Genomic DNA, 22,590 nt, shown 5'->3' with positions numbered 1-22,590 from the left:
CAGAATCTCCATCGCTGACCCTTCTTTTATACATACATATATATACACGTTTTTTTTTTTACTAGGATGAGACGAAAGCAGGAGATAAGAACCTTGTAATGAACTGATACAAGGCAAAAACAGATTTCAAATTTGGGATCTTGTGATGAACTGTCAACATATTTATTGATTAAACTAGTTAACGCATTCAAAAAATACTCATTATCGATTAGACTAGTAGTTAACACGCTCAAAAATACTCAGAAATATAACTCTAAAACGGAACACCACCATGAAACCTTGCCCGCCGCGCCCTGCGTGGTGTAACGTGATGCGTAAGACAGTATCATCACTAGTGTGTACTTGCGCTTAAGCCAATCTGGACAGCGATCCCAAGGGAGAAAAGAGATGGCATTCGACAAAGACAACTCCTTACATGTCGCTATTTATCTGATCTGCCGCAGGTCCACTAACTGAAAACCCAACAAAGTGCCACTACAAAGTCCAACTTGAGGATTCTACTGAGAAGAAGACACACACAGATCGAGTGGTCAATGGATGGCCCAGATGTAGCCTTATCTCTCGAAAGGAACAAATACAATCCTAGAGACCAAATAAGTGGAGCATGATGGCATTCTGAGCATGCATACGGTTCTCAGCCTGGGGGAAGACGATGGAGTTGGGCGCTTCAATGACACCATCAGTGACCTCAATGCCTCTCTCCGCTGGTAAGCAATGCATAAAATAAGCTTTTGGTCCTGCAATCTCCATCAATGATTCATCAATCTGCCAAACATAAATAGATATCAGTCCTTGAGAATTCGAGAAAAACCTAAACACATCAATTGTGGATTAAGCATCAGTATCATTTTCACTTAAAAATGATTGGCATATCATTTGGGTGTTTTACCACACACTACACAATTCAACCCAAGAACAAGTGTACTAACAAACTTAAAGATTTTAATTAGAACACACACTGAGGCTACAGATGATCATTTCAGCTGGTTGCATATAATACAGATGATAATTGCTCGACCATAAACTGACCAGACTTCTTCAGGCCAGAAAACCACTAAGTTATACTAAGCATGGTTTGATTAATGTAAATTAAGGTTAACCAATGTAATTTAAAGAAGCAACAAAATTGGCATAAGATTTTGGGAGTTATGACTGGTAACCTGTCCAGCACCTTATTTAAAGAAACCCAGTTACCATTTTACTTTGAGACTGACATTTATATAAGTGAGTTATGTCTAGTCACACAAAAGAACAAATGGAAGAAAAATCAAGCCCGATGTACCTGAAAACCTTGGAACTTTTGCTTTCTGTATGCAGCCTCCTCTTTTTGGCCCATGCTAGCCCAAACATCTGAATACACAACATCTGCTCCTCGTACTGCCTCCTTGGGGTCATTTGTAATCTCTATCATGCTAATTCCAGCATTTCTTGCCTTATCAACTGTCTTTTCATCTGGCTCGAATCCTTTTGGGCAAGCACATACAAAGTGGAAAGGAACTACAGATGCCAACAGAAGCCATGAGTGGACAATATTGTTCCCATCTCCAATGTAGACAATCTGCAAGAGAATTGCAATTTAACTAGAATCTACTAGTTTCTAATCATATCACATTTAAAATACTTTCTTACAAGTAGCTGACCTTGGTTCCTTCCAACTGACCAATATGTTCAACAATTGTAAGAGCATCAGCCATTATCTGGCATGGATGGTTATAGTCAGTCAGGCCATTTATAACTGGTACTGAAGAATATTTGGCAAGGTCCAAAATATCCTGCAATAATCATAGAAATGAAAGTATAAGACGTATGCACGAGCAGAAATAAGAAACACCTCATCTTAGATATATATGCAGGTCGATGCATTATCCTGTTATACCTCCAATGATCCAAAATAAACAATACGTGCATGAAATTTATCAGCATAGGATGCGGGAAGTCCCACAAGTTTACTAGATTTACTAGTTAAAAGAGAAAAACATAAAGAATGAGAAATAAGCTACAGCAAGTCTACTTCCACAAGAGCATGCATGCTAAAACTTTATTCTGATCCACATAATGGTGCACCAAAGACATCCATGTATACATACATTTGATAATCTAGAGGTTTTAGTTTCATAACATCTTGTAAGGTGTTCTCTCATGTCTGACACAAATTTTGAACCTTGAGCACTTTGAAAGGATTCCTACATGCTGACTAGAATTGTGTAGATACAAAGTATTTGATTATCCAACAGCACGAGGTAGATCACAGTTGCATATTTGGAGTTTGTGCAACATGTATACGAAGACGTTGGTTCATATACTGCAAATTCGTGGTGTGAATTTGTTAACCGTGTTTAGATGTATTGACACAATATAATTCAAATATTTTAAGAAGATCAATAAAAATTGACACAATAGGATATATATCATAATGTGTTGTAGAAACCAAATTAATCTAAAATCGTACACTAAAATCTTTTCAATTTGGAATTTAAGCTTTTAAACTCGTCACAGCTACCACAATGTATTATTAATTAAAGTATAATGATTCAAAAAAAATGTTTTCGACGTTTATCGGTAAGATAAGAAGACACTAAGTCTGTCGAGATCTTATCTTCATAAGATCATGATTTTCCTTATAATTAACTTAAATGAAAATCAGTACCAGTACATTTCTGGTAGATTGGTGTCATTACCTAAACTAGGAAAATCCACATGAAAGGTAATGCTGGAGTAGAGAAATATAAAGGTAAAACATCAGTAATGAAACACACAAAATCATCTCACAACAGTTAAGCATGCAAGAAGGTGTACAAGTTTCACACCTTCTCTAACATCACATAGTTCGACAAACTCAAATGTCAAAACCATGAATAGTAACATCTCATACTGTTGAACCGCGGAAGAGAAAATTGCAAGAGATGCAAACTTGGGTAGCTGAAAGCTTCCAATCTGAAGAATTAAAAAGATCATGGATTGCTAGTGGAAGGGAATCTAAAGGCATGTACACATCATATTACAGGACAAATTGAAATAATACCAATTTAAGGACAATGCCAGCATCGACATGCGATTATCAGACATGCAGATCAAATAATAGCCACATAATACCCTAGTATTAAATACACATGCCAATGCAGATATCCATCATACCTGATGGGCGAATACACGTGCCATAATGACGTCATTGTAGCGCGAAAGTACTCTAGCAACATCACGAGTTTCCTCACGCTTACCCATTTGGATATCATCAGGACCTAGGTAAATGGCATGGCCGCCAAGCAAGAAGAAGCCCGTCTCAAATGAAACACGGGTTCTCATGGATGGCTTAGCAAAAATCATGGCCATCGTCTTTCCTTTGAAGGGAAGGAAAGTTCTGTCTCCTGATTTTAACAGTGCCTTGACCTCCGCTGCCTGATTGATGATCTTAAGGATTGTAGCCTTGTCAAAGTCGCTGATGTGGAGAAAATCCTTCGGTCCTGATTTCACTGCATAAAGATTTGCAACAATAAAAGTTAGGAATGTGACCGTGACTTAAAAGTCTCCAGCAGGTTTTGGGTTAGTTCTCTTAAGTAGAGCATAAATAGCCCATCATCAGTTGGCATGGACGGAAACTATAAATTATTATCCTCTCAAAACTGTCGGTGAACCAAGGTAAAGAAAAACTAAAGAATTTGGTCCGCAATCGTTCCTAGAATTCTCTTTGATCTAACTACGGTGAATGAAAACAATTCTGGAAACAGTAATGACAAGACAATGCTTCTCTGGCGATCTCTAAGGAACATCCGTAAGCAGTCAACCAACATTTCCAGCTAAGAATAACGGTGTTGGTCACAGAATTTCCTTGCATTCAATAGAAAAGCCTCTAAAGCACGAGAATCTCTACGCTATTCGTGAATCATGTATTAACAACAAAAACTACGAGGGTCGTCCCATGTCGTGAAACCCTATAGTCTCCAAATACAGAAGCGATCAAATCGCACACGACGATGGGGCACACCGATCGACAAGTGAAGAAAGATCTCAGCGCACGGGAGGAAGCCTTACGTTCGCTTTCTTTGGATCGGGAAATGGCGGAGTGTGCGGGCGCAGAGGAGCGGCATGAGATCCGACTACCGCGGGTGCCGAAGAACCGCGCCGGGGTAGACGAAGAGGGAAGACGCCGAGGAGCCGACGATCGCCTGAGACTCCCTCCTCCGACAGGGTCGGCAATGGAGGAGTGGAGGGAAGCGCTGCCGAAGATGGTCACTGCCGCCATTTGGGGTTTTGTTGGTGCCGAGCCTATCTCGCCCACCGTCCCCCTGGGGGTTCGCCCTTTTATTATACCGGAAGCATGTTGTTTTACCTAAACATGCCTCATCTTTCCATTAATGACCACCTTATTCCTCCCCACAATTATCATGTAGATCAGCACCGTCCATCTGATTAGTCGGACCTTACTGGGTCGGACCTCATGTTTTGTGGACCTTCACTGTAAAACGGGATCCTTAACGGGTAAAAGACTCAATATCTTCTAATAGGACTCTCCAATTAACATTTATCCAAAATAATTAGGTTTTTAATAATAAATGACTATTATCTATGAGTTTAAAGACGTATTAATTATTTTTCTGATTTATCATCATACTGTTAATAGTTGATTTAAACAGATATAAATACTTAAGTTTCAAAAACTTTCTTGTCATATGTGATGTGATGCTCTCTCTAACCAAGCTTAATTAGCACGCAAGATTATGCCGATCGAAACCTTACGAGAAAGATTTGAAGGGTTGCTATCACCTATGCCGATAGTGCATCGTAGGAAAAAGACTAATGTTCTAATTTTCGGAGTTAAATATTGTTTTCCTCGCAAGATGCATGTCACCCACTCCACCAAAGAGAGAGAGAGACCTCAGCTTCAACCTGCTCAACTGTGACCCTCTTCCTCGACAATTTTCCTTTGTTGCATCAATCCACGGCTGCAATACGTTGTAGTTGCATCAGCAAATCCCAAGAGGATACGTTACGTGTCCGTCAAATGGATTGGTTGGTCATGCGTCGTCCTCTTCCTTGAGTGGCTTCCCTTTTATTATATATTCGATGATTGCTCTCGACATCTGTGAGTGGTGGATGCATTCAGAATTCTGCGACCAGTGACGGGAACGGCGTGCTCGTCCGCAACAGAGGGAGTTGGTGGCGACACATCAGCCTGCGTTGAAGGACCTCTAATGAACAGAAGGCTCGCTCATCAGGAACAGAGGAGACACAGAAGCGCGGCCGCTCAAAGGCCTATTCTTTGGATAAGATTTCATGAAGAATAGTGCTCCTACTGCCACATTTGCTACTACTGTCGCATGAACCATTTCCTCTTTATATAGCCGACGAACGGGAGTACTTATGCCTCGTCTTCCCGCTTCCCCCTTGAACTCAACCCATCATCGGCGATTGCATACCTGCTGCCGGCCGATTCCTTCCGAGTTTGCAGAAATGGGCAGCTTCCACGCCATACGCAAGGCGCAGAGGGCTCAAGGTCCGGCCACCATCATGGCCATCGGCACCGCCAATCCTCCCAACCTCTACGAGCAGAGCACGTACCCGGACTACTACTTCCGCGTCACCAACTCCGAGCAGAAGCAGGATCTGAAGCACAAGTTCCGTCGTATCTGTAAGACCCTGATCTATATAGTTTTCTTCTCTACAAATCTAGCATACCATCCTTGGAAGAAGAATAATGAACGATTACCTCCTTCTTCATCTTTGCCTCGAGTGATTTGCTGTGTTCAAAGTTCAAAGGCGACACTAACTATCGTATCCAACCGTATGTTATATGTTCCGTGCAGGCGAGAAGACCATGGTGAAGCGGCGCTACCTGCATCTCACGGAGGCGATCCTCAAGGAGAGGCCCAAACTGTGCTCCTACATGGAGCCATCTTTCGACGACCGGCAGGAGATCGTGGTGGAGGAGGTGCCCAAGCTGGCTAAGGAAGCCGCCGCCAAGGCCATCGACGAGTGGGGCCGCCCCAACTCCGACATCACCCACTTGGTCTTCTGTTCCATCAGCGGCATCGACATGCCCGGCGCCGATTACCGCCTCGCAATGCTCCTTGGCCTGCCGTTGTCTGTCAACCGGATCATGCTCTACGGACAGGCCTGCCATATGGGCGCCGCCATGCTTCGCATCGCCAAGGACATCGCCGAGAACAACACAGGGGCGCGCGTGCTCGTGGTGTCCTGCGAGATCACCGTCCTCAGCTTCCGGGGTCCGGACGAGCACGACTTCCAGGCGCTCGCAGGGCAGGCGGGATTCGGAGACGGGGCGGCCGCGGTCATCGTCGGGGCGGAGCCCGTCCAAGGCGTCGAGAAGCCGATCTACGAGATCATGTCGGCCACGCAAGTGACGGTACCGGAGAGCTCGAAAGCCGTCGGAGGCCACCTCAGGGAGGTCGGCCTCACCTTCCACTTCTTCAACCAGCTGCCCATGATCATCGCCGACAACATCGATAAAAGCCTATCGGAGGCTTTCGAGCCTCTGGGGATCACCGACTGGAATGACGTCTTCTGGGTGGCGCACCCTGGGAACTGGTCGATCATGGACGCTATCGAGGTCAAGCTGGGGCTGCAGCAAGAGAAGCTCAGCACGGCGCGGCATGTGTTCGCCGAGTACGGGAACATGCAGAGCGCCACTGTCTACTTCGTGATGGACGAGGTGAGGAAGCGGTCGGTGAGGGAGGGGCGGGCGACCACCGGATACGGACTAGAGTTGGGTGTGCTCTTCGGGTTTGGCCCCGGGCTCACCATCGAGACCGTGGTGCTTCGCAGCGTGCCGCTCTAGGATTCTCGACGGAGCCTTAATCAACGATGTCCCTCCCGGCATGCGAGTAATCCATCTGGTATCTTCTCTCACGTTTAATCATCCCTCCTTCCTTTCTCTCAGTATGTCTTTGTAGGAGAAAAAGGAGAAGGAAACGCGATGTGAGTCTGTAAAATAAGGTTGTGTTTTGTCATCTAATTTTCCTCTGATCTGATTGGAGCCAACGTCGTCCTGACGACGAATCATATACATACCAGTCCAGAATTAGTTTCATGCTTAACCGAGAGAGGTCATAGTTCAATAAGCAGAGGGGGTAAGCTCAAAAGGAGAGCATTATTAGAAGCAATATATTTCAGCCATCCACATAGAATAAGGAATCAAACATTCAGCAAGTATAATTCCAGATATGCAATCAATCATCTACGAAACCTTTCTGCGAGATGTGATGTCGGGACCTGATCCGGGACACTTGGTTTTATCGTAGCCTCCTCAAACACGTTTGTTATGACGTGATTTGGTCCACCCATTGCCGTTCGATGTGGTGCCTTTGTGCGTGACGCTTGGCATCCAATTCTGCCACGGATACGTGCTGGTCGACGTTAAATGTGCTTGGGATTTGGTCATGCCATGCGTGAGCATGCGTTTTCCTCCGAACTCACATGCTCGGGAATACATCACGACCGACTCGCTTCCGCTACCTGACTTCCGATTCGGTGGAAATGGGATTATTACGGAGCCTTCCAGAGCTTTCCCACGCGTCACCGGTCACCCAAAAAGCCGCGAGATTCCCGTTGAGTGTGGCCACAAAATAGAGACGTCAAAGGCGGCGTACCCAAACAAACCCGCTTTATCCTGTCCGCTAATCCTGAGAGAACACTCACCGCAAGCGGGTGGATAAGCGTGTAATCCACCGAGTGTCTTGGAAACCAAGTGCGTTTGAGTCTTGCCCATGTGGTGAATCTTTTCGTTGTCTCTTTCGTGTTCCGTATACCCCGTCCCGTTAACGAGTTTTTTTTGTTATTCTATTTATTTATTGCCCGCAAGCCTTGGGAAGAAGGCACGGACTAGGGCTTCAACGGTGGCGCCTCGAGGTGATTCTCTCTCCCGAAATTTCTCCATGGTTCCCTCTTCTTGGTGTATAATCCTCCAATTTTAGGGTCAATTTACCAGCTAGATTTCGCTTTTGCGTCGTCTCCCGATCCATACATCCCCGAATCCGACCTGGTTGCTACCTCGATTGCAAACCCGGTGCCCTATTTAAAGATCGTTCCGTATTTGAGCGTGAACCCTTCTTGCTTCGATTTTAGGGTTTTGGATCGGCAACGCAGGGATAACGTCGGATGTACGTGTAGGAAATGGATTCGCAGGCGAGTCAGTTTCTTATTTGATCAACTCTCTGTGGTACAGGCCTTCCGCGATCCCAGAGCTGAGGGGCTTCACCGTCTTGGTTTCTCGTCGTAACGATGCCGACCTTCACCGCGATCGCTTTGGAAAGACTTTTGGAGCCTGCGTCTCGTGACCCTGCTCCGAAGCCGCCACCGGCGCCTATTAAGGTGGGGACGGCGGCGCGATTAACGACGATAAAGGATAGCATTGCTCGGCCCAACATTTCGCCTGCCCTCTATGCCACCCCAAAAAGCACTCCGCTGCCGGATTCCCCTACGTCATTTCCTCCGGAGTCACCGTACATGATCAATCATAAAAGACGTGGCCCTCGTCTCGCCAAGAGCTTCTTGCAAAACGATGCTAGTGACGGACAACCGAACCAGTATGAGGTTGAGCAGAAGGTTGAAGCGGTGAGTGGCCGGGATGCACATACAGATCAGGTTGGATCGGTCGTGGATAAATTTAGTGGGGGGAAGCTGCAAGATGCAAGTTTGGATAAAGGGATGGTTGGAGCTGAGGGAACAATAAAGCTTGTTTCCGATGACCCTGAAAGAGATGAGGATGCTCAGGATTTCTTTGACATACGGAGTACTGCCAGCAATTCTGAAGTTGATGATAGTTATGGTCGATGGAAACCTGGTACCCCTTTGGGGGAGTATTATGATGCTCTTGAAGGTATATTTTACTTATTATTGCCGTGATTGTTATTCTCTTCTTTTCTGTTATATGTAGGCTTTGAATTTTTACAGAGTTATTTTGCCATTTGAATCTTTCAACTGTGACAAACTTATGATTTATATGCTTGATTGATTAACCAGATTTCAGAGTTATTATCTGAGAGCTTAAACACAGTTGAACATACGGCATCTCTATTTGGCTTCTTTTTCATTTTCCTTACACTATGTCCTTTTTTCCTATTATTTATTTCTTCACTGGATTTTTATACAATGAAAGAATTGCAGAAACATCTTGTGACACCTTTGTCTAGCTTCATTAAGGGCTGATTGATCTGAAAACCGAGGATAACATGGAAGGGAAAACTTTCATCAAAGAATATTCAATATTCTAGGAGAAATATGATTTGTAGAAAATAACATTCTGGTAATCTTTAGATTGAAGAAGCTTTTCATACATCCCTAAATTCTAGAAAACAAACTTTTTGCACCTGACAATGTAACATTTGCATCATTTTTTTCCAGTCATAGATTGTACACGTTTTCTATTTCGTCTTTGTCACATAAGGATGTATGGACTGCTAATTGCCACCATGTTTAGATGACATGAACAAGAAGATTCATGGGAAATCATATGCAAAAATACGTGGAACATCTGTTTCTTGTTTTCCATAGTAGGAACACGGTTGGGATTAATAAGTATTTGTTGATGCCATCTCAATAAGCGCAATAGGATACCACACCAGTGTTTGCTATACCTGAATAATGTGAAGTCACTAACTAAAACTTCTGCTAGTTCATGAACTTTGTTGAACCACATTTATGTGGACAGAAATGGTGTTCCTCCTTTAGTTAATTATGTAGAAATTCATCTTTGGTCATTATACCGCAAAGAAATTGTGTCTGTGTTTTTTGGTTGGACTAGGATAAAAAACTACTCTAAATCATCGGCTTAGATCTTTTCTTTTATTTTTATGATCAAACAAGTCCTTGTTTGAGCTTCAATTTCATCTCTTGATTGTATAAGTGGCACCACATCTATTTATGTAACCATGGTCAATGCCAGAGTTTCTTGATTTTGTTAGATTTCTACACAAGCACAATTTGATGTATATTTAACTGAAAATCAGAAAATATGACTTATTCGATTTCCTTTCATTGTTGTAGAGATTTCTAGTGATGGTACATCACAATCTTCCTATCGGAACATTGAAGATGAACTGCGTGAGATGAGGCTTAGTTTATTGATGGAAATACAGAAGCGGAAGCAAGCTGAAGAAGAGCTGGAGAATTTGCAAAACCACTGGCACAGACTCTCTCATCATCTGTCGCTTGTAGGTTTTAGCCTTCCTCTTCCTCCGATTGCCACTGAGGATATGGGTGCACAGGTAAACTTGGATCCTGCAGAGGAGTTGTCTCGACAGATAGTTGTTGCACGCTCTGTGGCTGATGCTGTCGGGCGGGGTTGCGCCCGTGCTGAGGTTGAATCAAAGATGGAATCCCAAATTTCATCAAAGAATTTTGAGATCGCTAGGTTATTGGATCGACTCCATTATTATGAAGCTGCAAATAGAGAAATGTCTCGGTGGAATCAAGAGGCAGTCGGTGAGAAGCTGAACTTTATTATTAATTATTTTATTTATTTTATCTCACTGATGTTTGACTATGTGAAACAGTCTGAAATGGTTTTTGTGTTTTCATTCGTGCACTCTATTGTTTTGCTTTCTAGTCATCATGTCTTTGCTTTATAATTGATGCATATGAAAATTATATAAATAGACCAGCGTGGTTGGGCTTTGTTAGGTATGAGTGGCAACATCTGCTACATTGAGATTGATATAGTTTGGAATCTGATGGTGGATGGAAACTTTCTTTAGTTTCTGGAGAACTTACCTATTTGGCCTTGCCTTTCTTTAATTTCTCAGTATATAGTTCTTGCTCATCAGCATATAGCTGTGGTGAAACACAAGAAAGGAAAATATATTCTATTTTTGTAGAATTTGAAACCTAGATTTAAACTTGTATTAACTTGAAGTTAGTGATAAACATATAAACAAAGGTATGCCCGGAGTGGTAATTCAATTATTTTCTTCTTCCTTTTTTTTTGAGGCTTTATGCAAAATATTTAATGGAAGTGCCTGGAACCACGGTAGCATCGAGATATAGTCATTGTTTTCTATGGAGCTGTTTAATCTCTTTTTTCTTGCTTGCACATGTTAGCTTTTTATGTGATGTCTTGCTTTTAGTGCTTATTCATTGTTTGATGGTTGTTAACTAGCTAGAGCTAATTTTTAGGTTCAAAGCAGGTCATATTTTATTCATATGTGATAATTGAACTGACTGCATGGATGCTGACTTTTTGAAGTATTGTTGTTCTCACGTGCTGACTTCTTGAACCCATTGCCCTCGGGAAGAAACCCATATGTGCAACCTATTAAAGTCATAAGATTTGAACAAGCGATGCTGACTATAAGCAATAAGAAAACAAGCATTGATAAGTACTAAGAAAAAAAAAAGCATTCCTCGTTTTGATCATTGCTAACACCTGTGATGCAGGACTGGCACGACAACAAAGCATCAAGCGCAAGAGACGGCAGAGGTGGTTTTGGAGCTCAATTTGTGTCGCTATTACCCTTGGTGGTGCTGCCATTGCTTGGTCCTATCTTCCTTCACCAAGGCCAAATCCCCCAGATGGTGATCTGACAATTGGTCCTGAACAATGAAGGAAAGACAAATCACAATAATCAGCTTAGTCGATAGAATTTTTCTTCTAACAAAAAGTTCATATTTATAGTTGAAGGTGTATAAGATCTGCGAGATTTCTGCCCTACAGGCCTCTGCAGTTTTGATCTCTTATTTCTCTGTCGTTTGTTTCCGTGTGGGTCATTTTTGTTCAGTATTACGCCCACTAGTTTCCGGCTGCTACACATTAGCTGCTTTGCAGCTAAAACTGAATAATAATCTTGATAATAATACAAAAGAACATTTTGGATGGATGGTTTTGCATTTGTTCTCGGATTCAAGTTAAATGGGAAAGGAAGCATTTGGGTGGACTGTTACTGATTGCTGATCCATATACAAGAGAGACAGGGGCTTTCAAAACCTAATTATAAAAGGTTTCCTTAATAGCTAAATAAATCACGTTGATAGCTTTGCATTTTGAATTTAAAGCAGCTTCGGATTCGTATGTTTCTTGATATACATTTTTTTATTGTTTTATCATTATTGGTTGTTGTGGGAATCGGAGATTTAACTTACTGCCGACCTGATACTGAGATCGAGTAGGGAAAACCAAATTAGAAAATCACGTAGACTAGGAAAATGAACCGATGGGCCCCGCGGTGGCCCCACCTAGTGCATTACCTTGAACCCCAGTCGCCTGGTAGGTTGGTTTGGGTCACGTGGGTTGGGATAGGAGCAATGGCCAAACCACCCATTGGGCTTAGCAATATAGAGTTCCTCATCGGTTGGGCTGGCCTCCAGCTTGTTAAGATCTCGACATCTAGTGCACAGCCGGCGTGCATTCCTCGATTTGGATCACGCAGGTGCCAACGATGGAGCCATGGGCAAGCCACAGGGAGCTAAAAAGATGATCCAATCCAAGAAATCCAAGAAAATATTGATTGGTGGGCGAGTTTGTGCCATGGCGGGGGCCGGGCGGCACCGTCACCGCCTTGTGTTTTTGTCCTGAGGGGAGCGGTCTTCTCGGATGGCAAAGCACCAAAGCTGTGCTGCGGTCGGCGTGCGTCCATTGTGATCTCTGCATGCAATTAATTGACACCGCCTTCCTCTTTTCACTGGCGTCAGCCGGACAAGTGCACACGTCGCGATGTAAATGTGCAGGTTCGAGTCTCGTCGTCTTTTTCCTCGGGCACTGAAAAGGAGAGGATTGTGGGACGGTGTGGCAAGTTGGAAAAGGTCCAATGAATTCCTACGAATGAAATCTGAAATAAAGTTTCTCCAAGGATAGCTATTTCCGTGTCGCGCTTCCCATTCTCCAGCCTTCTCTCACTCCCTCTTTCCAGAACAACTAAATTCTAAAGCAAAAGCAATAAAAATCCTCAAGAACCGCGCGCATGACTGAAGCGAATGATCAGAAGCGCAGGCACCGACGCAGAGCACAGTGAAAACCAGAGTCGTAACATGATTAGTCCTGTTTGGCAAAACAACCATTATCGTGAGCGTAGAGCATCGACTTCGACCCCCCACCTTCCTTGGAATCAACAGCACAAGCACCTAATTATATTGTGTACACAAGAAACGGGACAAACCGTGAGGAATGACCAAGGCCACCCCTGATCTCTTTTCTCTGACCGGCGTCGCCGAGTGCACCCACCATATGGACGCACTGAAAGCTCGCTAGCTCTCTATTTGCTTCGAAGCAAAAGGCAGGGGCTTTAACACATCGTCGTTTTAATTATTACTGGAGTCCACCTCACTTTTTCGAGATGACTAGAGGCCGACAGTGAATCGGAAGAAACTGTGATCGAATAGCTTGTGCAGCCACCAATTTTCTCTTCCTTGGTCGGTGGGATAGGCGAGGAGGCGGAAGCTTCCTTCCTTGGATGGCTGAGTGCAGTGAAGTCGACAAGCCCACTACCGAGGGCACTGAAGGATGGAGCAGGAAGAAAGACGAAGGTGTGCAGTGGCTCTCAACACTATCAAGTGGGTACACAAGGGGAACTTTTTACTCTCTCGAGTTCATGGATTGGATCCTCGGAAACTGCAACCAAAGGGAAGTGGCACAAACAGTCAACCGTATAGTACATGAAATGCGAAGACAAATATATATCTATATAACACCAAACGGTAAAATGGGTTGGAGTACTAATGCCACGGCACTAAAGCTGCCTGCCCCTCGTGATGAAGATGATGACGACGAAGCATCTTTCGCCCACGCTTTCCTGCAAGGAAGGCTACTCTATGCCAGTAGTACTTGCAGCCAACCGAGTCAGAGACCAATTCACATGCATGAACGGAAGCTCACGTTGATGCTATTCGAAGTGGGAGATCATCGAACGTGACACCATGTGGTGAAAGAATATCACGTGACACAGGAGGGACAGCAGTGAAGAATATTATATTCCATGACCACATGAAGTCGACAGAGATCTAACTTGAGAAACCACATTGCTATTTACACATGTTATATTGTCCTGACGGTAGATGATCTTTCATTAAACTAAGTATCTGACGCACATTCCACACTATCGCCGAAGCATCTTACTTCATCAACATTCCATGGGATATCGGCGGAGTTGGTAAGGAGCAGACGAAGGGTTCCACACTTATCATTAACATAGAGATGGCGTGTGTGCGTGATATTGTAGATGGCCACTTGGTTCGTTAGAGCAAGAGCTTAGGAATTCACGGCACCTACAACGACAGCTGCAGGCGATTCTTCCAGCGCTCGGTGCAATGCATGCGAAGCTTGTCGCTGTTGATGTGTTACGTCAGAGCTAAATGCTATGGGACGAATCATCAGCAGCGTCGAACGACTGCATATTCTTTGCCAATTAGCTTCGCCAAAGAAGAAAGAAACGTAGTATTATTATATATGTGCATGCGCGACCTTCGTCATCCGTGGTATTCGCCTTCGGCTCTATGACCTCGAAACGTGGGTAGAGAGATCCCCGGCCGATGATGATAAGACTAGTATCCAAATTAAGCTGGCTGTTTCAATCCCTCGTGTCCCACGCAAATCGTATCGTCTGGTTCACAGGCTTTGTGGAGTTCCAGGATACGAGCCAGTCCTGCAGCCACCGAATATCGACATCTGCCACTTGCATCCTCCGACGAGCTGAGAGCACTCTGAAAAGACATCTGGGACATAGCACGCCCTCCCATGGCCCTCACGAGGACGCATTCCCCCAACTTTCATGTACATGGAACCGGCCAATCGGATGGGAACCCATCCATGAGATCCCCCCACCTTCTCCCTCGTGTGCCTTTTTTTGTTCTCTCTCTCTCTCTCTCTCTCCTTCTTTCTTTATTTATGACAAATGAAAACAAAGGGAAGAGCTCATTCTACACGCATTCAGGCAGGCAATGAAGTTTAATATGTATCAAATTACAAGAGCCAATGATGCCGTGTATCTATCAAGAAAAACCGATATATAATTTGTGATGATTTAATCGTCCTGAGAAAAACAAAGCGATTAAATAAGCAACAGACACGGCAGGGAAGTCAGAACGGTTGATTAGTCGCACTGTGCTTTGTGCAGTGGTGGCCAGCTGGAATTGGATTCTCGCGGAAGATCCATTCCACCCACACATGCCTCATCACCCCCCGCCCAGTAGATTCCAAAACGTCTTTCCCTCTCTCCTTCCCTTTCCAAGTACATACACAGACGCATGGCCTTGTTTGTATTCTTCCGTATAGTTCTTCGATATATGCATGCTACCTACTTGATTTGCTTCTTCTATAAATCCCAGTTTCTTGGTCACCCAAGCCCTCTTCCCCTCTCCTCCCCTTTACACCACCCTTTTCTCCTTTTCCAGCTTCTCAAGTGCTCGCTTCCCCTGTTCATCTCTCCTCTTCTCTTCCTCCTGTTTTCGACGTAAAAAATTGCTCGATCTCTTCCATCCATTCTGGTTTTCTTCTTCTTCTTCTTCTTCTTCTTCCTATGGTCGATTAAAAGGAGTTGTTGCGGGATCTTCTCTTGGAGTTTGGATTTTGATCCGCGCAAAACCGATGTTCCTCCTTAATCTAAGTCCTTCGTGACTGCTGGTGCCAAAAAATCGGTCCTTCTTCGAAAATCAATAACAAAATCTGATCTTGCTTGTTGAATCTCTCGTCTTCCGTTCTTATCTGTTCAGCCCTTGTTTCCTTCATCTTGTCACATCACATGCAGCACAGGTTCGTCTTAATGTTTCTCTTAGATGACTCCTATCCTAAGTGAGATCCTGCTCTCGGGGTTTACGATAAATTCCACACTCAGGCGCAGGACGCATTTGGTTCAATCCTTATCCGTGGTGTTCCTTTACTGGTTCTACGTTTTCTCATGAACTTGTTCTGAAATCAGAGCATCTATATCTCTATATAGTTTTCTTTTTTTCCTATTGCCTGCTTATAATCTTCCGCTCAATTTCCATCTCCTGCTGCTCTTTGCATAATTCTCATTATTATTACATTATTAAAAAGAAGAAGAAGAAGAAGAAGAAACTTGTATAGTCCCGATCAGTCGAGCGAATACAGCTAGCTAGCTCTCATGGCCCCTCCCGGTGATACATCTTGTGGATGGAGCCAGATTGGCAAGTCGCAGCCGGAGCAGGAGCAGGCTTTGATGAACCAGAGGAAGCAGAAGAGAATGGTGTCGAACCGGGAGTCGGCGCGCCGGTCCAGGATGAGGAAACAGAAGCATTTGGAGGATCTAACGGCTGAGGTGAGGCAGCTGAGGAAGGAGAACAGCCAGATCCTGACCGCCCTCAGCATCACCACGCAGCACTACGCGGGGATGGAAGCCCAGAACGCCGTGCTCAGGGCCCAAACCATGGAACTCGGTGCGACGCTGCAATCCCTGAACCAGATCCTAGTCCTACGCTGCATGCACGGCACTGACTGGGTTTCTGACGCATTTGGTGAGACGTCCGATAGCTTGGCGAGGACATGGAGCATGGTGGGTGAGAAGCAGCCCATTAGTACCGCCTCCTCTGACATGTTCCACTACTGTTAGACGAGGCCATAAGAGGGCGCTGTACGGCCTACTCTATTGCTCCTACCTAACGCTGGTGTCATTCACATCCCGTGTGCGATCGAATGCCGGAAAGTGTAGGTGAAATTGGCTTAAGAGAAGTAATGTATGTATGTATATACGTATGTCCTGATTCATGTATCCGGAGCTAGTAAGCGTGATCCCTCGTAATGTTAGCTATCTCTCTCTCTCTCTCTCTCTCTCTCTCTCTCTCTCTCTCTTTCTCTCTCTCTCTCTCTCTCTCTCTGTGTATATAATATAAACAAACAGTCAGGTGCTCCAAGTTCCTTCATACGAAATCATTAAAACAATGTTAAACTATCTTTGGTGGGGTAATCGGCTTTCACTCTGCAACATGCACATATATATATATGATGTGTCACTCGCCGTTCGTGGTTGTGGAATTGGTCGTCGTGGGCTTAACTCGGCCGGGTGGAACTTGTGATTTCGCAACACCTACGGTCGGCATAGCAGAGGGGTGCTATGATAACATGATGCCATCACTTACTTGTGTCTTCGTTCCTCCCTTAATTCGATCGGATTTGGCTGCACGCAAGGGAAACAACCGAAATGCTAGCGCTTCAATAATGTACATAGTGATTAAGACGTGCATGCGTGGGTGGGCACGGCTAATTCCACCTTCGATTGTCTATTGGATCGAGTAGTTTGGTCGAGGATTTCGAATGTAGCCACATCATTGGCAAAAGGACGAGCTTCTTCGGACTTTGATGCCGTGCTGATCGAGTTAGGATGAAAAGCTGATGGCGGTGGACAAGTGCTTATGGTTTGGTTGTATGTAGCTTATATTGTATATTGGCCACTGGGAGCCTGCTGATTGATCAGGACAACGAAGGCAAACGTTTACCACAGTGTCTCGGAATCCTTTTGCATGTTGTCTAATAGTGGCGTCTGCAGGAAAGGCGTCGTTGTTGTTGGACGTCTTGTAGCTAGCAACAAAAAAGAAGACGGTGGTTTCCGATGACGGTTCGAAATATGGTGCATGTACGCTCTTTTCGTGTGGGCTGCTCTACACCGGACATTGGGACGTTCCCTGAATCGGCGACGACACGGTTCTCATCTCATCTAAGTCATGTAGGAGGAAGCATCTTCTTCGACTTCTGTCAATTCTACCTTAGCACCATCCGAAGCTTAAAGGAAAGAAAGACATAAAGGAAAAGAAAATATCAGCTTCTGCATCTATACATGTAAGATTCGAGGAGGACTAGTCGGGCCGATGCAAGCTTGTCTAGTATGCATGCAGGTACATTCCAGGCTCAGCCCACTGAGACGAAGGCCTGTCTAATATGCACGTTAAGGCAGGGTTGGGCAGCGGGTCTATCCCTGATCGATCCACTTCCGCAAGCCACTTCCTTGACCCGAACCTTGGAAGGTCCACCACCAGGTCTCCTACATCGTCGACGGCGAACACCGAGCCGGAGGACCTCGCTTAAACCACTCTCTCGAGGCTTCGATGCCTTCCCTTCCAAGTGTGTTTGTAAAGATTATCCCTTCTCGACTCTACAATTGTCGAGCTTCATTCTCGGTACTTGTTCTTCGAGTACACCACAGCCTCTCTCTCTCTCTGGACCATCTTGACCTGTGTCAGCTCAGGCTGAATGCACGTATCCAGCCACGAACACCACCATTCTCTCTCTTACGGGAGCCCCTTTTATCTTTAACTAGCTAACCATTGTAGGATTCACAAAGATTTGTCTGTTGAGCCAGTTTATCCATTAATCTCGGTCTATAAAACGATTATTCCATTTGGTGGAATCCAGGAGTCGAGCTGCGCTCATCTCATGCTCCAAGCTATGCTCATGTCTATAAGCCAGTCATCATTTACAGAGCATGTTGTCGGGGGTACTTTACATGATACGATATAGTTTCTACCATTCGGGATCACCAGCGGTGACGTGATTTTAATTACATTACATGCTGAGTCATCTGGGAGAGATAATTATGATGGTCAAAGTGCCCTTAATAAAACCACATTAAAGCTGGGCATTATGATACCATATCCCGGTAACTTTACACATTGTGGTGTCTGTCTTTATCCTCCACCATTGTCTTCTCATAGTGTGTAGTTGGTCCCATGTCCTTGTCGTGATCCATGATTTCGAGCACTACGCATCCACTAAGTTCATTTGTCCTCCTCTTGATTCCGGACATAACAATTCCAAAGGTTAAAGCGCGCCCGCCCCCACCCCCACCAACCCATCCCATCCTCTTTTATCTTCTTATATTGGCCTCGTTGCAGTAGCACTTCGAAGCCACTTGGTTGCCTGGGAAGCGCACTTCAGCTCTTATCATTATAATATCTTGGATGCAATATGTATCAACGTACTCCAGCAAGCAACTAATTCATGATGCAAGAGAAGAGGGTAGAGAAACCTGGGCTTTCCTTTTAAGCAAGTAAACAGTAGATGATCCTGCAAGTCAGCAGCGTTATTTTTTTTAGATGCTTATTATTGTGTGGTCGATGCCTTAATTCGAAGCCATATATGTTTCAGCGTTGCTGCATATCTCGATGATTTTTACGCGCTGCGGGAATCATCGTGGATATATGGATGGATAAAGAGAGTCGTCAATAATGGCCTTTAGTTTATAGGATAACATGGCCATCCACCAACTCTAATGACTACATTCTTAAAGCAGCTCCATGGAGAAAGTGCCGGCTCTCTACTTTTTCTGTTTTGATCATTTGGAGCTGAGAGTCCAGTGGGATTCGCATTGTCACGTATAAAGAATCGACTATCTAATCCTCCCCCACGACTTGTTGGCCAACCGATTACAGAAGAAGGTGCATCCTCCCTATTCAAACCGAAAGGAAGCCTTTGCTTCTTCTCTATATGCTCCTGAAGGAGAAGGCCACCCGAGGAAATAACTTGCGACAGGGAAGATAAGATCTTCATCATGGGCTTCATGGGAACGAAGCAGCTCGCTGTCCTCTCTCTTGTCATACTGGCTTCGCTTCCATCGACTGCACTGGCAGGTAGGTCTCGTGCGATTTTCTACTACTAATTGCAGGCAGCTCTTATTTTCGTTGTGAAGCGCTTACAAATACGACAAGTACTACAGCAGATGCGGATAATCCAATACATATGTACAAGCATGCAAAATGTCTTGTCTTCTATCTCTAGATTCTTAAATAATAGATGCTAAATGCTACTGCCGCAGCAGTAGCATGTCCTTCGAATTGCAGAAATGTAGTAGGAAAAAGATAAAAATGGGTTATGTATTCTATACATGCTTCTTTGTTTCTTCACTTCCATCGATTTTGCAGGGCGGCAGAGAAGACTTTATGGTAAATATGCAGCACCAGCGGGAGCGATAACGAAGGTATCGAGTAGAGAATTTGCGCTTTGTGTTTTCTTCTTCCACCCTCGCTGAGGTAACAAGTCGAGGCAACATTAGCCAAAACCTAATTAGTGATTTGATCTCCTTATCATCGAGAAGAGATCATACATCTTAGGTCTGCAAGACACCATAGTGGTGGCTATGAAATCCGTTGAGATGGAAAAGAGTATAGTACTAGCTAGTTGATGATCTATAATAACCTCATACGATCATGATATAGACATGGAAGGATTCGGGCAGAGACAAGATAAGCTAGCTCTACATTCTCTTTCGCCATATGAGTACTTACGCAGTGCTTTTATCTCCTCATACGTCCGTTGCTGACAAAGCTTTTGCATGCATGGCGGCAGGAATCAGCGAAGATTAATGAACCGCACCAGGAGCAAGTCCTCATCGTTCGTTCCAGGATCCTCAAAATCAAGACAAATGATTATGGAAGCTATGATCCTTCTCCGTCTCTTTCCAAGCCTCCTTTCAAGCTCATACCAAACTGATCGACGTCGCTTGGTCCAGAGAAACAAATGGTTCGGTAATCAATCCGTCAGTATATGTAATGCCATAGGTATAAGAACTTGGGGATGTTTCTTGTTGAAGTATAGGGTCCCTAACTAGCTAGAGATGTATCGACTAGAGTTCTTGTCTTGAGACGCAGCTTAATCTGTGCTCCTGCTTCTTCTTCCGCACCCGTATATGTCCATATATGTCATCCGTCTCGAGGCAAAATGCACTAAATGCTACAGTATATGCCGGTGATCTAAATATTCCACATGTAATAAAACTTTTCGCCTGCCATGCATGAACTCGAGTACAGGCCTCTCTTCCCACTTTTTTTCTTTCTCCAAAGAAGAAAAGCTGTACGTGCTACCGATTTATCTCTTCTCATGTGTCATGAAGTTAGCTCTCGTGGCCATTTGATATATCGCTGCATGCGCAATTGGTGGGTAATTGCTGGATACAATCTCAGCATTGAGTTATACGAGGTTGACGAAAGAAAATATAGCACAACAAATGAATTGCTGTCGGAAGAAAACTCCACATGTCAACACCACCTGCGCACAGTTCTGATTCAACTACGTACATCCGAATTCTTTACAGCATGCAAATGGAGGAGTAAATGAAGCCCTTGCGTCTACTACGTGCGTCCAGAAAACTCCAATTACATGTTGCTATACAAGCCCTTGCAGTGTAACTTGTCACTACTATTTCACTCATCTGAACTCACTAGTGATACCCGTACGTTCTGAACCAAAACATCTGCAAGTGGCAATCGATCTTCCCCAGACAATGGACTTAATCTGCCGTGTTAATGCAATGTGGACACCCTCCTGCATGCCTGCATGCGTTTCCACTAATCTTCACATTCCCCAAATCATCGTTATCGGATCAACTAGAAACAGATAAACCGCAAAGATTCCACATCGCAAATGTTTTCCTGATTCCTCCCAGTCTATTCTACCTAGTCTTCAAGTGATGTATCAAAAATATGTCAGCAAGAACTTTCTGGTGTATCATCTACGTTATAAAAGATTTCCAGGTGATCATATGGGAAGAGAGTATTTGATGTCAAGGAGAGTGACAGAGATAAAGAAGTACTAACCTCGGTTAGATTGTGAACGTATGATCCAACTCATGTCAAGGATAAAGAAGCATGGTCAATAGAAGATAAGATTTTGACTATACGATGAAATTTCTCTATTCTGTTGAGGAAAATCCTTCCTCCTAATTTGCCTAGAGCAAGCTCTCTTCTCACTACCAGTTCGACAAATCCCGTCGTAATCGCAACCACGACCAACGTCGTTGAGAAAAGCGAAGCTTTGCTCTTGCCTTCGGCTAGCGACCAACGTCGCTAAGAAAAGTGAAGCTTAACCCTTCGGCCAGCGACCAATGCTCTTGCATTCCTAAGAGGTTTCGTGGTCAATCCATCTTCCTCACCGCGGTAGTTTTCGCTGATCTGTCAACATTCGACAGACTTAAGGAGAATGAAGGGAACGCTTGTGCCATCACAGCAACAGCAATCGTAGCAGCAACAGCAGTGATCGACATTTATCTTACTCACGAAGCCTCTCGCTTGTAAATAATTCTTTGCATCGATCTAAGATTGATACTTTTGTCAGGAGCACCATCTTACGGGGGTATGATAGAAGATAAGATTTTTCTCCTAATTTGTATAAATAGGAGTGAGAACGTGTTAATGTATGAAGCGTCTACAAATATTCAATAAAGCTTCATTCAATATTTGTTCTTTATCTTCTATTATTTCTATCGAGTATCAGGAAGAATTAAAGAAGCCGAAACACGATCCACACTTCCCTTCACAACGTCACAGCTCGGTGCACCAAGTCTTCTCTGCCATGAAGCACTCACAGTACAATACGGTATTGTGTTTTCGTGTAATGCAACTGCTTTTGCTGCAGGTCTGTCACCTCGGATCTTATTATGAGCTACAGCTGCTTTTGATGATCAGATTCATCTTCCGCTACAGATGACTGGAAGATTCATGAATCTACAGGCCCATACCGACTGCATTGCACTCATCTCAAACATCACAAATCTGGTTCAGTGATAACCTGAACTGTAAAAAAATGTGGTCAAAAGTAAGAATTGGAGCCTGAGATATGAAAATGATCCACCGAGTCTCCTTTTAAATGGATTATTTGAATAAGCCATCCTGCATTAAGCAGTATATATGAATATGTGGATGCAGATG

At 44.1% G+C, this 22,590-nt stretch overlaps 4 protein-coding genes and 1 long non-coding RNA gene across 6 annotated transcripts; 4 read left to right on the top strand and 1 right to left on the bottom strand.

Annotated features, from left to right (window-relative positions):
* Window positions 1–359: 359 nt before the first annotated feature.
* Window positions 360–4,306, bottom strand: LOC135614581 (ornithine carbamoyltransferase, chloroplastic-like). Its single transcript, XM_065112085.1, has 5 exons — window positions 4,030–4,306; window positions 3,136–3,470; window positions 1,641–1,772; window positions 1,283–1,558; window positions 360–765 (listed from the first exon to the last, which is right to left on the bottom strand). Exons 1-5 carry the CDS (start codon window positions 4,238–4,240, stop codon window positions 583–585), a joined length of 1,137 nt encoding a protein of 378 aa, XP_064968157.1. The 5' UTR covers window positions 4,241–4,306; the 3' UTR covers window positions 360–582.
* Window positions 4,307–5,085: 779 nt separating this feature from the next.
* LOC103987346 (curcumin synthase 2) lies at window positions 5,086–7,021 on the top strand. Its single transcript, XM_009405625.3, has 2 exons — window positions 5,086–5,626; window positions 5,802–7,021. Exons 1-2 carry the CDS (start codon window positions 5,359–5,361, stop codon window positions 6,791–6,793), a joined length of 1,260 nt encoding a protein of 419 aa, XP_009403900.2. The 5' UTR covers window positions 5,086–5,358; the 3' UTR covers window positions 6,794–7,021.
* A 710-nt stretch (window positions 7,022–7,731) lies between these two features.
* On the top strand, window positions 7,732–11,824 carry LOC135614580 (uncharacterized). Of its 2 annotated transcripts, none has more exons than XM_065112083.1 (4): window positions 7,732–7,863; window positions 8,180–8,833; window positions 10,000–10,437; window positions 11,389–11,824. In XM_065112083.1, the coding sequence occupies exons 2-4, from the start codon at window positions 8,236–8,238 to the stop codon at window positions 11,553–11,555; spliced, it is 1,203 nt and encodes a 400-aa protein (XP_064968155.1). In that variant the 5' UTR covers window positions 7,732–7,863; window positions 8,180–8,235; the 3' UTR covers window positions 11,556–11,824. The 2 variants fall into 2 exon arrangements, with proteins under 2 accessions (XP_064968155.1, XP_064968156.1); XM_065112084.1 differs by lacking the exon at window positions 7,732–7,863 and adding an exon at window positions 7,880–8,114.
* A 4,219-nt stretch (window positions 11,825–16,043) lies between these two features.
* LOC103987343 (bZIP transcription factor 11) lies at window positions 16,044–16,508 on the top strand. Its single transcript, XM_065110807.1, has one exon. It carries the CDS (start codon window positions 16,044–16,046, stop codon window positions 16,506–16,508), a length of 465 nt encoding a protein of 154 aa, XP_064966879.1.
* A 2,978-nt stretch (window positions 16,509–19,486) lies between these two features.
* LOC135614579 (uncharacterized) lies at window positions 19,487–20,370 on the top strand. The gene is made up of 3 exons (XR_010487599.1): window positions 19,487–19,518; window positions 19,810–19,917; window positions 20,234–20,370. It is a non-coding gene; the product is annotated as an uncharacterized LOC135614579 (long non-coding RNA).
* Window positions 20,371–22,590: the final 2,220 nt, after the last annotated feature.

The sequence above is a fragment of the Musa acuminata genome, chromosome BXJ2-6, assembly GCF_036884655.1.
Source record: "Musa acuminata AAA Group cultivar baxijiao chromosome BXJ2-6, Cavendish_Baxijiao_AAA, whole genome shotgun sequence".
Taxonomy (NCBI): Eukaryota; Viridiplantae; Streptophyta; class Magnoliopsida; order Zingiberales; family Musaceae; genus Musa; species Musa acuminata.
This window is presented reverse-complemented; position numbering and strand designations above follow the sequence as displayed.